This window comes from Lepisosteus oculatus, chromosome 11, assembly GCF_040954835.1.
Source record: "Lepisosteus oculatus isolate fLepOcu1 chromosome 11, fLepOcu1.hap2, whole genome shotgun sequence".
In the NCBI taxonomy this organism is placed as follows: Eukaryota; Metazoa; Chordata; class Actinopteri; order Semionotiformes; family Lepisosteidae; genus Lepisosteus; species Lepisosteus oculatus.
In genome coordinates, this window is record NC_090706.1 from 2912919 (window position 1) to 2926745 (window position 13827).

Genomic DNA, 13827 nt, shown 5'->3' on the forward strand with positions numbered 1-13827 from the left:
AAAACCTACTTCACATACAGTATGTTTTCAGGTTTCCCTCTGCCCTTATCATACTCCTGTGTACCAAAATCTACTCATGTCTAGCAAGTTTGATTTATTGTTTTTTACTAGCATGATTCACATCTGATAAAAGCCATCGGTGTGTTTGCTAACTGTGTGCTGCTCCTACACTTATAGCACACTGAGAAGCATCACTACTGTGGCAATGCACACATCTGCACATTTATACAAGTCCTTGAAAGTGTTCACCACCTGAAAGAGCAAGCATGCAGTCACACTGATGTTCAGTCTCGCACAACTTCTCTGTAAAACCTCCACTACCCGACACCCCAAGTATAAGGAGCCATTCCGAAAACTACAGCTCATCACCCAGCTGGCTTCTTATCAGCACAACATTTTCCAGCTTCCTCGGTAATTAACTCAACATAATTATTTGGTTGCTAAATTGCAGAGGACTGCAAATCTGCAGTTCTGAGCCACATCCCTCATTCAGCTCCTGCTGCATCACCAGATACATCACAGCCTTCCTGCCATAGAAGTTCAAGCTCCCTTTCAGACTCTTGTGTTCTTTGGATACAAGGCAATTGCTGTTACTAGTCACTTTGATTTCATAAAAGAAAGCTGTTCAGGCTGATCTAAAAAGAATGAAGACTAAGGGTCAGTTTTATTTTTCCTATCCTGAACAAAAGGAAAAGCCTGTCTAAAAAAAAAATCCTTTCTGGTACAATTTTTCTTCTCTCCTGTGTCTTGGACACAGACACAAGCTATAAAAAAAAAAAAATCAATTTCGTTCCAATATCTCATTTTTGGCACTTCCCTGACCTTGTTATATGAGACCAGATAGTTATAAATAGGAATTTCAAGCTTAAAAAAACATTTACAGCTAAAAAAAAATAAAAGCACTGCTGGACAGTACATTACATGTTCAGATTTACAGGCGAGTGTTTGAATTGTGCTGTTTTGGGAATCAGGCCGTAATTACAGACCTTTGGGCAGTGAGAGCTTTTAGGAGATGCTTATAACAATGCTTTAGTAACGAGGTACATTACTTTATTACTTTCCTATTGTTTGCATTGGGCGGGCATCTACATTAAAACAAAACCAACATCAATTATATCGCTGGGAACAGGCAAAAGCCTCTGTCGGCAGATATCTGATGACGTGCCAGAGCAGGTCATGTACCATCTCTAAATGTCTGAACCAGAACTCCAAACACTGTAATTGAATTTCTTTTTTCTAATGCAGGAAACAGCCTTGTGCGATTGGATACATATGGTCTTGAATAACATGCTATTATTCCACCCTTCCTAGGCCTCAGCCTGGACAGAACCCATAAAATTGACAACGCAGACAATAGTATCTGTGAATAATGTCATCGTACGCCTACATATTCTCTTCATTTTAATTCAAACTTTATTACCACGTTAAAGTCGTTTGGTATTTGCTCCAGTGCAGCTCAGACAAAAAACAGTAAAAACAACAGAACATGCATTACACTTACACACACACAGTACATATTATTCAATAAATACAACATCCCAGAACTACATTCCGAGGTGCATACTGCATAGGTGCTACTGCAGAACCGAGCAGGAGTGCATTTGATGCTTTAAAACCCCTCGCCAATTGAAAAGTTAAAAACATGAGCTGGCAGGGTGGAAGGGGTCAGTGGACACTTAGTTTTCTGCCTGATGTGGCTGTTGGAGATAGTGGCATTAGGGAAAATCGTGTCCGATCGCCTTGCAGAAAAAGCTTCCTGAGTTTCTATGACAAGGGCTTAATGCCTTGAAAAGATTTTAGCCACCTTTCCCCCAACAACATAATTCCAAAACCATTATAAGCAAATCTGAGCACATTTGTCAGGACAGGAAATGCCCTTTGTCATCTTTATTACATATTGTACTGTAGGGGAAGGATGTGGAATAAATGAACTGTTGCCAAATTACTCCATGTTCCTTCTCATTGATTTGTCATTAAATTAGTCCCTGCTCTGAAGTCACCCTCTCCCTATACCACGAGCAGGTCCTTCGATATCCACAAACCAGACATGAGCTAAGACACTTCACCTACAGCAGTACTCATACCACAGACGAACCCGCCCGTGGAAACATGCTAACTAGACAGACAAACCTCACTGCACTCAAGTCCAAATCCCACCCGCACAGCTTCAGTGTTGCTGCATGTGAAAGGAATGTCCTGCACTGATGCACTATTTCTTTGGGGAGGTTTGTTCTATTTTTTACAAAAGCTCCAAAACTGCTTACGGGAACCACTGCTAACCTGTACACCTAAAGAACAGCTGAAGGGGAGTTTATAAAGATCTTTCTTCTGGGTCAGGTCTGGAGAGGCGCCTGATGTATAAACTCCTGGCTTGCACTCACAGGTCTCGTCAAGAACTTGTACGTACAGGTTCAGAACAGCTCCTTCCTGATAAAGTAACAAGATGCCTTAAAACATGCTTGAGCAAGAAGATACCTAACCTATAAAGAATGAACTCGGTAATAAAGAAAGAGCTCAGGAGCTCAAAGTCAGTGTTTAAGAATACAATGATTCAAAAAAATATATGGGACATGCCGATATAACAAAATGTAATTTACAGACTACATTAGTCACTGTTACAGCATCTCCTTTTAAAACAGAAAGGGTGTGTTCATTAACAAACATCAAGGAGGGTTGAAGTGTATCCTCTATTAATTATTCATGACTCAAACTGCATGGATGATGCAATATGTCCTTGCCAATCTGCTCACATCCTGCCATGCTGTTCTTCGGAGGCGGAAAGCTGAGTCCCGGAGACGTACATCATCCTGAACTTCAGACTCTCAGGAATGTTGAAAGAACCGCTCATGGAGGTTCTGGATTCAAATACAAAACCTTCATGCTGAAAGCACGAAGTGGAGAGGTCTGATGGCTTGTGTTTCACTTACAGTTCTATAGAAACGGGTTGCCCATCCCCTCCGGAGCAAGCCCCCCCCCCCCCCCCAAAAGGAAGGGGGGTACACTGTTGCCAGTCTGGGAGCGACAGTTGAAACCCAGGCAGAGCAAATGGGTGCAGCTGTGACAGACGTCAGCTGGGGCCTTAGCTGAGGACCAAGGTGACTGCACACGTTTCAGAGCCTCATGCCACACCCTGTTCAAACTGTTCTTGCTGTTTGCAGATGCCCAGCACCAAACTCGTTTGGGGTCCCTAATATTTTGGCCAATGAGCGGTTATTAAAAAAAGGAATCTACTTCCATCTTACACGTCTTTTAAACTTCCTTTGGCCCTTCTTTTTTGGTTAAGGGAGCCATTTGTTTTTTCTGCAATAAAACGGGGCTGAAGAGATCAGACATCCTTCCCTGCCATGTGCTGCCCTTGTCAGTCTTCTCCTACAGGGTGCAGAAGAACTGACAGCCTCCCTAGTGAACAACAGCGGCACAGCAGGTCTTTCAAATTCTCCCCAAAACACCTGTGCCTCCTGTTATTAACACGACACCCTGATCTGCACTTCATGGCTACCAAAAAAGAGCTCAATACAGACTCACCTCAGCAACATTGCACTAGACTATGGGAATGGTAGAGCTTATTCTACCTCAAGCCTATCAGAACAGTTTTAATGGATACTGAAAGACTTCAAAATCCGTTTTCACTTGAAAAACCTTCAAAAAGGGCTTGATCTGCTCATCTCCCAATGCCATAATGCTCCTTTGTCTCTCCACGTTTTCACTACAGATCCGTTAATGTTAGCAGTGGACGTCAACAGAAAGAAACAATTCAACTGAGGTACTGCAGCTAATTAGATTTGGGATTTCACAGCAATTTCGTTTTTCCATTACGTGGTCCTGCAGAATGCGTCTTCAATTCGACTGCCAGCGTCAAACAACATTTGGATCAAAGGGGTAAAAATGTCAGCAAACTGCTTGCTGTCGAAATAGAAAAAGAGGGTAAAGAGCTATATTCTTGAGATCAGCTGTCCCCAACTGGCGTGATAAAATTTCGTAATAAAAGTTCTTGCTCGGATCAAGTGAGTTTAGCAGAATTTAATATTATGGCTGTGGCTAATTGGTTTATCTTTGCTTTGTTTCCATATGTGCTACCTACTGTATGTATCTGGTTTCTTGTGCTGATGGTTCAGTACAGCCATAATCCAAAAAGGCCAATCTGAAACGGTACATGACCAATTAGGTTCCCAACAGACTAAAATTCTCATCACCCCTTAGAAAGTAATAAAACTGAACTTTGGTATTAACTTGTAATGAGATAGACCTGTTACAATTTGCAAAGCAAGGAACACAGCCTCCCACCCACATCCTGGAAAGTACTCTGAAAGGGTCCACAGTCCATAGTTCTCTAGGCTTCTGAGTCCTGATTAATGAATCCGATCATTGATTTCCCACTCAGTTACCCTGCAAGCTGTTAATTAATGCCAGAAAATCTTTATCCGCTAACAAACACATAACTATGTGCAATCGTACTGAGTGATGAACCAATCAATTGATGATCAGTAAATGACAGCCTGACTCAGCGTGCAGACTGCACAGCCACATGTGATCTGCTTGACAGCGCAGCGTCTCAAGGGCTGAACGCAGACCCGGTTCAGCAATGAAACACTCAACGGCACGAACAGTCCATGTTCTACCTTTCCTGCGGCACACCTCCATAAATCGGACTTCAAGGAGAGTTAGGCAAACAGTGTTCTCTTGCAAAGTCCCTTCTGCTTCACCAATATTTCTACAAGTTAAATACCTTAATAACTTTGTTATTTCTCTGGTTCGTCCTGCACCTTAGTTATGCAGAAGTTTTTGTAATGAAGGTATGACTTCCATTAACATTAACAGGTTTGCAAAAGATGTGCTTTCCCCCTGTTGATTTGCCTTCAAGTTTGATTTTAGAGATAAAGGATAACGAGAATCTCAAAGTTAGAGAAGTTCCCTAATCGCTTAAAAATCTTTTTCCTTCAGTGCCTTGTGTATACTCTCCATACAATCATTCTGAAATCCTTGTCTCCACCTCTAGGATGCACAGAACCCAAGATCCCTTCTCTTCTGTGTTTGCCATGATTCTTGGCAAAGAGCTGCCTAATTAAATACAGCAACCAGCAGGAGCAACAGATCTTCAAAGACATTCAGATCTTGGTCAAAAAGCACTTCTACCGAACTGGCAAAATCCTTTACTTAATCTCTGCTGCTGAAAATGACCATGAAATTGTTCCCATGCAATTTGTGGCAAAAATGCCTTAAAACTGAAGCACGCACAACTAAATTTGATTAGGCTGTGTGATCTCAAAAACCGATCCAAGTCAGGAAGAGGTGCAGTGCTCATTTGCTTCGTAAAAAAAAAAATTCCAGGATGTGGAATATGAACAGAATGAAAAACATTTAATACGGCAGAGAACTAGGATGTTGACACAACGAGAAGGTCTTATTCCATTGAATTTGCCTTTGGCTATTAAAGGCATCACACACAGTGGTAAGAAAATGAAATTTAAACTCCAGTAAGAGTATCAACAGTAAGAGGATTGCTCTTATGCCAAAAAGCCTCCTTTCAATTCCGTGCTATGTTGCAGTCTATATTTGGAACCCAAATGCATTCCTAAAATTAAATTACTGATGCAGCAGCTCCTTCAAAGCACGTATTTTCCGGGATCTGTGGCGCAGGACTCTTCTCTCATAACAGGTTGACTTCATAATGAACACCTCTTCAAGATGCATTAATTCTAAGCTAGCCTACAGTTTTTCTGATTCATAAACACAAGTTATCTTTGGAAAATTACATCCCCAGAAGCAATTTTCATAAACATGATTCCATCACAAAAACGTAAATTACCAGAAAATAAGCCTTCTCCAACATCACTCTTCAGATGATGTTCAAGAGCTACCTGACGCTCATAGTTTCAGCAATAAATCTATATTGCAGCTGCTAAACCACCACTATACACTGCCTTTGTTTTAAGCAATTTACCATTTTTGGTCCACTGTGCAGGCTAATTCCATTGGTCTGCAGCCATGTGTGTTTGATATCATTTCAGACTTAAAACTGATTGATTTTTGTCTCTAGAGTGTAGAGACGAGGCAGGGGAGTATTTGGGAGTAATTTTTTAAACTACTGATTTCATAGGCTGAAGTAGTATTAGTAACTCAACACTACCTCATCTATGGTATTTTAGGTAGTTTTAAATAACACAAAACTAGATTCTTCAAAATCAGTTAATGTATTTGGGATTATTACGGAATCAGATTTGTTTCACATTGAATGGGCATTTATATCCAAAAGCATTCTCCTCCAGATTGTCAAGGCCAAAGATATAAGGACTATTATGGGTAGACAAACAACTTTGGATCCATCTGATCCTCATTAAACATTTTTGTGCCCAGAATTGCATGCAACCACCAAGGACCAGAAACAAGCAGCTACGCTCCTCTGCTGCAAAATCAAACCCTTAATTACGTCCCTTCAGTGTGAAGGCGTGTGATGCTACACTTAATAAGCAGCTGTGAGGCATACGATGGGGACCTGATCAATAGAAATTGCTCCTTTTCAAATCCTGCTTCCGCGAGGAAGGAGGACTGTCTGGGAGGAAAAAAAGAGAATGTGCTGCAGGACTGGGAGTTAACCCCTTGGCATATCTCGCAGAGTCATTGCTGATGGAAAATGCTAAACTCAAATGAAAAGGAAACAGTCTCAAAATAACAAAGCTTTTTGCTGGGATCTTCATCTCCAAAACATCTAAGCACAGGTGTCAGAACAGGCCTTCTGATGTTTTATTAAGGGTGACACACACTCCAGAGTCCATTTTTACCCTAGATGTGATCAACAGTCCTTGTGATCATATCCTTCACCAGTCCAATTCTAGGCTCACTCTCTCGGGAGAAATTAAATGACCACTTCCTGCCATTTGACCTATGACCCTTCTCACCCAGAAAGCCTGAGCAGGCGCACTGTGATGGACACACTGGAAGGGTACGCGTGTGTGGAGTGGGTTGTAGCTTCCAAAGCACTTGCAAAAAAAAATAAAATAAAAAAAGATCATAAAGGATGAGGTCATGACACTCTGAAAACAGACAACACGCATGGCCATCAACAAACTCCCTGCCACGGAAGAGGCCTGCCCAGCCTGCACAGTGCTGGATGAGGGATGTGAAGGAACACAGGAAGGCATCTGATGCAGGAATCCTAAACAAAACTCCAGCTTTTCCCCCCAGTCACCACACCAGAGACAAATCCAACAGATCTCGTGCGCACACACACACTGTGGAAATACGCAGACTTCAAACTACACGTTCCCCCAAATAAAAGGGATATTGGCTACCATTTTCCCCATCAAAAGACAAGAATAAGGCAAGAATATGCAGTTTATTTTTTCATACTCAGTTCTACTCAGAGCAATTCCACACTGGGGATTGAGGAGCAAAGGTGACTGACCTCCCTGGTGCCGATTTGTGCTTCCGCTGGAACGCTTTCAGGTGCCACATGCAGATCGATAGGATCTCAGAGGAAGGAGCCCTTTCAGTGCAAAGAGCACAAGGGCCTTGCTGTCCTCACATCAGGAGCCATCACATTCACAACCCATTAGTCTTTGAGCAAATTATAAACCGCTTCATGGAAGGCTGGTCTTTGAAATGTACCAGCACAATCAACAACTCTTACATTATTCATGGCTGCAATCATAGCATAATAAGATAAAAGTCAATTTTGCATGGAGCTACTGCACAATAATTCCTGCTCATTCTACAACATCAGGAGGTGATCTTTTTGGTTTCCCTAATTAGGATTCTGTTTGGAACAGCTTCTTGTACTCAGCCAGTTGACTTGTGATTCCTCTGCTCAAACACAAGATGCTTGCCTCACCTATTTAATAAATACTAGCTTACTTTCATAAGATGAAATGAACAGGCAAGAAAACAAAACTTCAAACCTTGCACCCAGAAAAACAAACAGTCCAAGTTCTCTGCTCAAGTGGAAAGCAACAAAAAACTCACAAAAACAAATTTAAGGTTTAGTTTAATCTAAACTACACTGAGCTCAGCAAATGAAAAACAATGCATCTGAGGAAACACTATGAGTTAAACATCAGAACACTGTAAAAACCAGTTTGTCTGCTTTAACAAGCCTTTATAAAAAACGGAGAGGAAGAAGCCGCTCGTGTGTTTCAACCCTGGTACACACCCATGCCACTCAAATGAAACACAGACCCTGAACCTCACATGCAAACAGCCTCTACCTGTGCTGTCAAGGATACCTGGGAGCTGGCTGCACCCTGACACACCTGGCAGGACTTTCACATCTACATACAGATACTTGCTCGTGCACAAAGTGTGTGGGGAAGGTACCATGCTTTTATCCTGAACAGTATAAATGCATTCTTATACAGTACATACTGTAAGACAGCTTGGGTTACCCCACATCGTTAGAGCTTGCATGGCATTTCTCCTCTGAAGGTAGCGGGCCTTGAATCCTCAGTCAGACACACGGGTTTGGTTTCACTCGCTCCAGGCGGGCGGCTTTAAAACTCTCATACAATGGCAGCTCAGACCCACAGAACAAGGCAGCAGGTATATCGCAGGAACCCTGTCCTACCTGGTTTGAGTTTCTCCGCACGCCCAAAGTGCCAGAAGGACTTGGGCTTGGCATGGGGAGCCTTCTTCTTGTGGAGCGTGTTGCCCATGCTGCCTGCTTCACGGCCAGGTCCCGGAGGTGGAAGCAGAGACCCCTTTGCCGCGGGACGGCATGGAGAAGGTGCTACATCCGGCGCTGCCCTGACTCAGGCTGCCTGACTCAGGCAGTAGCAGCGAAGCACCATGTGAGAGAGAGTGTGTGTGTGTGTGTGTTTGTGTACAGCGTTGCATCTCCCTCGCTCTCTCTCTCTCGCTCAGCCAATTCCTGCTGCTCCCAGGCACACAGAGCTCAGATCAGTCACAGCTCGCCCAACCACTAGGAATGTGAGGAAGGAGGGGATTTCGGAACTCTGTCACCCTACCTTCCTTATCTCTCCACCTTTTCTCCTCAGTTCTTACTCCCTGGAACGCAGGGGTGGGTGGGGCTTTCAAAATGTATTCACAGGGTTTTCTCAGCCTGTCCCCTCCCCATTCCCCTTACCCACTCCTGCTTTTCACTTCTCGTCCTATTCAGGGGCCTGACGGGACCATCACATTGAAGTGTAGGGCTTGGGTTTTCCAGATAAAGCATTAAATGAGCATTGGTGTTTTAACTGAGTTAATCTGCCTCTTTCACAGGGATAATGTGAAGATACACAGGACTCCATTCCTGCAGTGCCTGGTTACCTTGGTTTAACTCAACGCAGGCTGCTGATGGGCTCGGCATCCTGGGTACTTGAATGTGCCGATAGCTGTTGTCACAGGTCCCAGCTGATTTAGACAGTCCTGGGAAGGAAGAGTGCATGCACACGCAAATACCAAATCCATGGGTCAGGCAGGTTAGGGGTAGATAGATAACGGATATTGGTAAATACATTTTTCTGCATGCACTTAATTTCTCGAACATTACACCCCCCAGCTGCTGCCCTGCTCGGACTCGAACTTGGGAGACAGGGCAGGAGGTCCATGTGCCCTGACATGAACTGTGCATGACAAAACAGCCGGATTCAGCGCTTTTCAGTTCGAACACTTAGGTCAGCAAACCCCATCACTTAAAACAGTCAATTTCAGTGTTACAAAGCCCTACTGTAGCTTACCCATCAGACCTACATGACAGCCAACGCCCCGCCTTAGATGTTTGTGTCTGCTCCTTTTTATGCTTGGTACTTTACTGCAGTTGTGGAACATCCATTAGAAAGTAAGAGCTACGAAGGAGAAAAGGCTCTTTTGCAAAGCTTACAAAAAGAGACTAACACTGCCATCAGTATTCTGAATCTAACCGGCAAATCAGGTGTATACCAATTTATGCTGAAGATAAACTACACACTTAACTATCAAGAGACCAGTCTACTATTTACCTGGAATACAACCCCAACTCCCACACCTCTGTCACTGAGGAACAGCCAAACGTATATTAAAACATACATTAAAAACGCATACATGTGCGATGAGATGTAGCTGTTAAAGCAAAACAAATGACTCTGCTTTGAACAGTATCAGACTCACACTTGCAAGGGGGAGGGGGGAGCAAACCAGCAACATGAACCGGCTGCCCTTTTCAGAGAAAGGTGGCAGAACAGCAGTGTGGGACCCAGTCAGCGGCACGCCCTTCCCTACACTGTTTGCAAAAGGGCAAGGGATGAGTCACCCACACCAGCACTCCACTCACAAGGGGCACCGGGGAAGGTCCTCTGTTGGTGGGACATGCAAGCCCTTTCAGAAATATCCAGAATGTTTTCTAACTTATCTGGCACACATATGGACTTGTACTTCATATATTAACCCAACAGTAACAGACATGTTACTGGCCTGAATGTCAGATTCCAGCAGCACATTCTCTAACAGAGGAGGCATTAAGTCATTATCATCAAAATAAACCCCAACATATATAACAGGATTCCAAAAGGGCCTTGAAGAAAAAAAAATACAGTATATACCCAGAGCTTTCAAAATAGAAGTACTCATAAAATGAATCTTTATTTCAAACCTTGGTACAAACACACCAAAAATGGTAAATGACGTGAATTTGCAATTTGAAATGAGCTATATGAGTGTATCCTTGCCCTTAAATGTCAGTCGTCTAGTGCCAAAAGTGCACACCAATATTTAAACTTCAGAATCTAACAACTGCCCAAAGTAGTTTACAAAATATCCAGTTCGGAGCAGTTCCTAAATCTTTCAAGATCAATACTCAGTTTCTTGGTCTTTCTGTGGTGGGATATTACAATGTGTGACCACCACGCAGAATGCAAATATACACATGGTTTTAACATTCAACATTGTTAGTAAACTCATGTAAATCGGCAGGGGCCTCAATTGTGCATTTTTTCCTCTTCCGCAGAAAGTTATTTCTACAGTAAATGAGATCAACCTAGCACTGGTATGTCGATGAAGCAGTCTAATACAAAATCAACAATAATAGCAGTATCTCCCTTATGACGGACACACCTTGCCGTACGAGAGGAACTGGTGAAAAGTACTCTTCACTATCATGACCGCCAAGTGTCTCCCTTCACTCATTCCGTCATTTAGTTTGGGACCTGAAATGTAGATTGCAGTCCCCTGGAGACCGAAAAGGTTGTTCGTTTTGGTGTCAAGATTACAAATTAACCCTGCAATCTCTACTCATGTTCTCAGTGGGTTATTAAGCGAAAGCGCTCGGAGTGAAAAACAGCTCCACCCCCAGAATTCTTCAGGAAAGTGAGGCATGCAGGGAGAGGACGTCTGCTGCACATTACACCTGCAGGGTCCCTTCTGTTTACTGGAGCAGGCACAGAAGAAACACAGAAGCGCGCAGCTGCTCCGGGCCTTGCAGCACAAGTCACTCACAAAAGCTGTTGTACAATTGCGACTTCATACATCTTTAGGCCCACTGCTGAAATCCCCAAATTCAAGGTTTATTCTCACATTCTTTGCCTCCGGGTTCAGCATCTTTCACTGGTTGTGATACAGCAGGAGTCATTCCTAGCAGGAGAGAGCATCTCTCTGCATGCCTGCGTATGCACAGGTGCAGCCGAGTCTGCAGCAAGCCCACAGGTCCTCAGTTCTCCTGGGCCTCCCAATCTGAATGACGCAGCCCTCTGCACAGCAACAAGCAGAGCATCTCCCACTAGATCACTGAGCACTGCTCCTCAACACCGAGCCAACACTTCTCCCCCATGAGCGTCTCCCATGCTTTCCCAAGTCCCTCTGAGCTTTCAATAGGATTTCACTGAGCATATATACACTTTTCCCTGCTTTTGCCACAGTAAACACCTAAGACAGCCCCTGCACCCTCAACCAATACCGCCTTTGAATTTGTTTGCATTTGTAAAAACTGAAATGTCTTATAAACTAGCATTTGACTATTTACTATTACAGAGCTGCAGGCTAAACTGACCTTGGTAGCTGAAAGGAAAGCACCCTACAAGAATCTAAATGAGACCAAGGGACTGATAACCACTGTATGGAAGGAATGTACAAACTCACCTGCCTTAGTGCTGGAATGCTGTGAGCTAGATGCTCTTTAAAATGCTAGTTCGGTCATTTTTACTAATACAGATATGACCTGCTGTACACAAAGTGCTGATAAGATAGTCCAAATAAATCAAAAACACAAGAATAAAATGACCCATTGTTTTCTTTCTCCTGCCTCTTACAGCAGGAGATGAATACAGATGGAGAGGGCAACAAAAGGGTAGGATCTTCTTGGGCGTTTCTAGCCTGCTGGTGTGGGTCATTCATTCAAGATTGCAAAGAGTTGCCAGTCATCTGTCATCCTGCTGTTGTTAACCAGCCTTGTGATGGACATGCAGCATCTCTGACACACAACTGCTGAAAGCTCAAGGGAGGAAAAAGGACACAAAAAAAAGTGACAACGCAGGAGAGGCCAAAGACTTTCCTTCTCTGTTTAGTAACAGATACTGATCTGCAGCGACAACATGTCAGAGTTTGCAAGAGGCAGGATTTTACAGGTCAAGTTTCTCTCCTGCACTGCTTCCTCTCCACAAGTAAGGCACAACAGTTTTCACTTTCTCCGCATGAGAGCAAGCTAATTGAAGAGCATAAATGAAACTTGACTTTCGCAGACGAAGACAAAGATTCTAAATCGAACCTGTAATTTGAGCTCATTTCAGAGCGCAGCAGTGAAGCAGGAATTCTTGGCCTTTCATACAGAAGGAAAAAAAAGGCACAATGACAGGATTTAATTCAGTGGCTGCAACCCTCAATGAAAGCAGTATCCTGCAAATGTATCCTCACATGGTAATTTAATTTTCTTTTAAGTGTTGCTCTAAATACATCATTTCTATGAAAGTACTCTGTCATTTGAATATTATCAGCTCCGCTCTGTGCTCGTTTCTCAAACACATTGTCATTACCCAATCATCTAATCAGGACAATCAGAGTGATTCAGCATATCTTTGGCCATAAAGGCACATAATTACACGCAAAGCATACTTTCCATACAGTGCACAAACAAATCTAATTAGTCCTTGATTCGCACGAAACCGCTGCATCTCCTGTAGGCTTTTCACTAGTGCAAGTGGTAATAAAATGCAGCCCTGCAGTTCAAAGGCTTGGTGTTCCTGGTGTCACGGGTTCGAGCTTGAATCACGCCACGCGGCACAGCAGCTTTGGATGCAGTCTGCTGAGAGGAGGTAAGTCGGCTCCAGAGTCTTCTGGGGACGGTGGCGAGGACGCAGCCTGTCCTCCAGTTGGCTCTGATCCTCCTGCACGCGGCTGTGAGTCCCAGAGATGGGCGTGTCAGAGGGGCCTGTCCACAGGGACTCGAGCGCAAACCAGGACAACCAGCTTCAGACAGCTGGGCAGGAGATCTTCGGGGCATTAATAAAAACCGAGTAGGGATGGGGCAAAATGTGTTGTGACATTACAACATTTTGCACAGGATTATCATCTCTTCGCCTATTCCTTGTTCACTTCTTAAGTATTTTTACTTTCGGAGAAGATTTGATAATGAAACCACAACTAAAAGGAAAAAAATCTAGAATCTTAGATTGCACAAAAATAAAAAACCACTGTAATGACTGTAGTGATTTTAACATGATTTAAGTGGCCATCTCAGCCACCAGGCAGAGAGAGATGTGCATGTCACATCCTACCAAGTCTTTCTTTTCACTGTATATCAGAAAGCATGAATAAGGACTAATAAGGGTGTGACTAAGATTTTAGAAGTTCTTATATAATAGTCCATGGTCCTTTGAGGCCCATGGTCAGTACTAGATAGATAGATAATACTTTATTATCCCGTAGGGA

The 13827-nt window shown here is 43.3% G+C and overlaps 1 protein-coding gene across 3 annotated transcripts in view; it reads right to left on the reverse strand.

Annotated features, from left to right (window-relative positions):
* The window catches only part of nhsl3 (NHS like 3), an 83654-nt gene that overhangs the window by 32712 nt on the left and 37115 nt on the right, over positions 1-13827 (reverse strand). The window contains exon 1 of one of the 3 annotated variants that reach the window (XM_015348555.2): positions 8558-8830. The exons of the other annotated variants lie outside the window; for them this stretch is intronic. Coding sequence (XP_015204041.2) covers positions 8558-8645 — 88 coding nt within the window. The 5' untranslated portion in view covers positions 8646-8830. Of the gene's footprint in view, positions 1-8557; positions 8831-13827 lie in introns of those variants that run through there. 3 annotated transcript variants of the gene reach the window in all.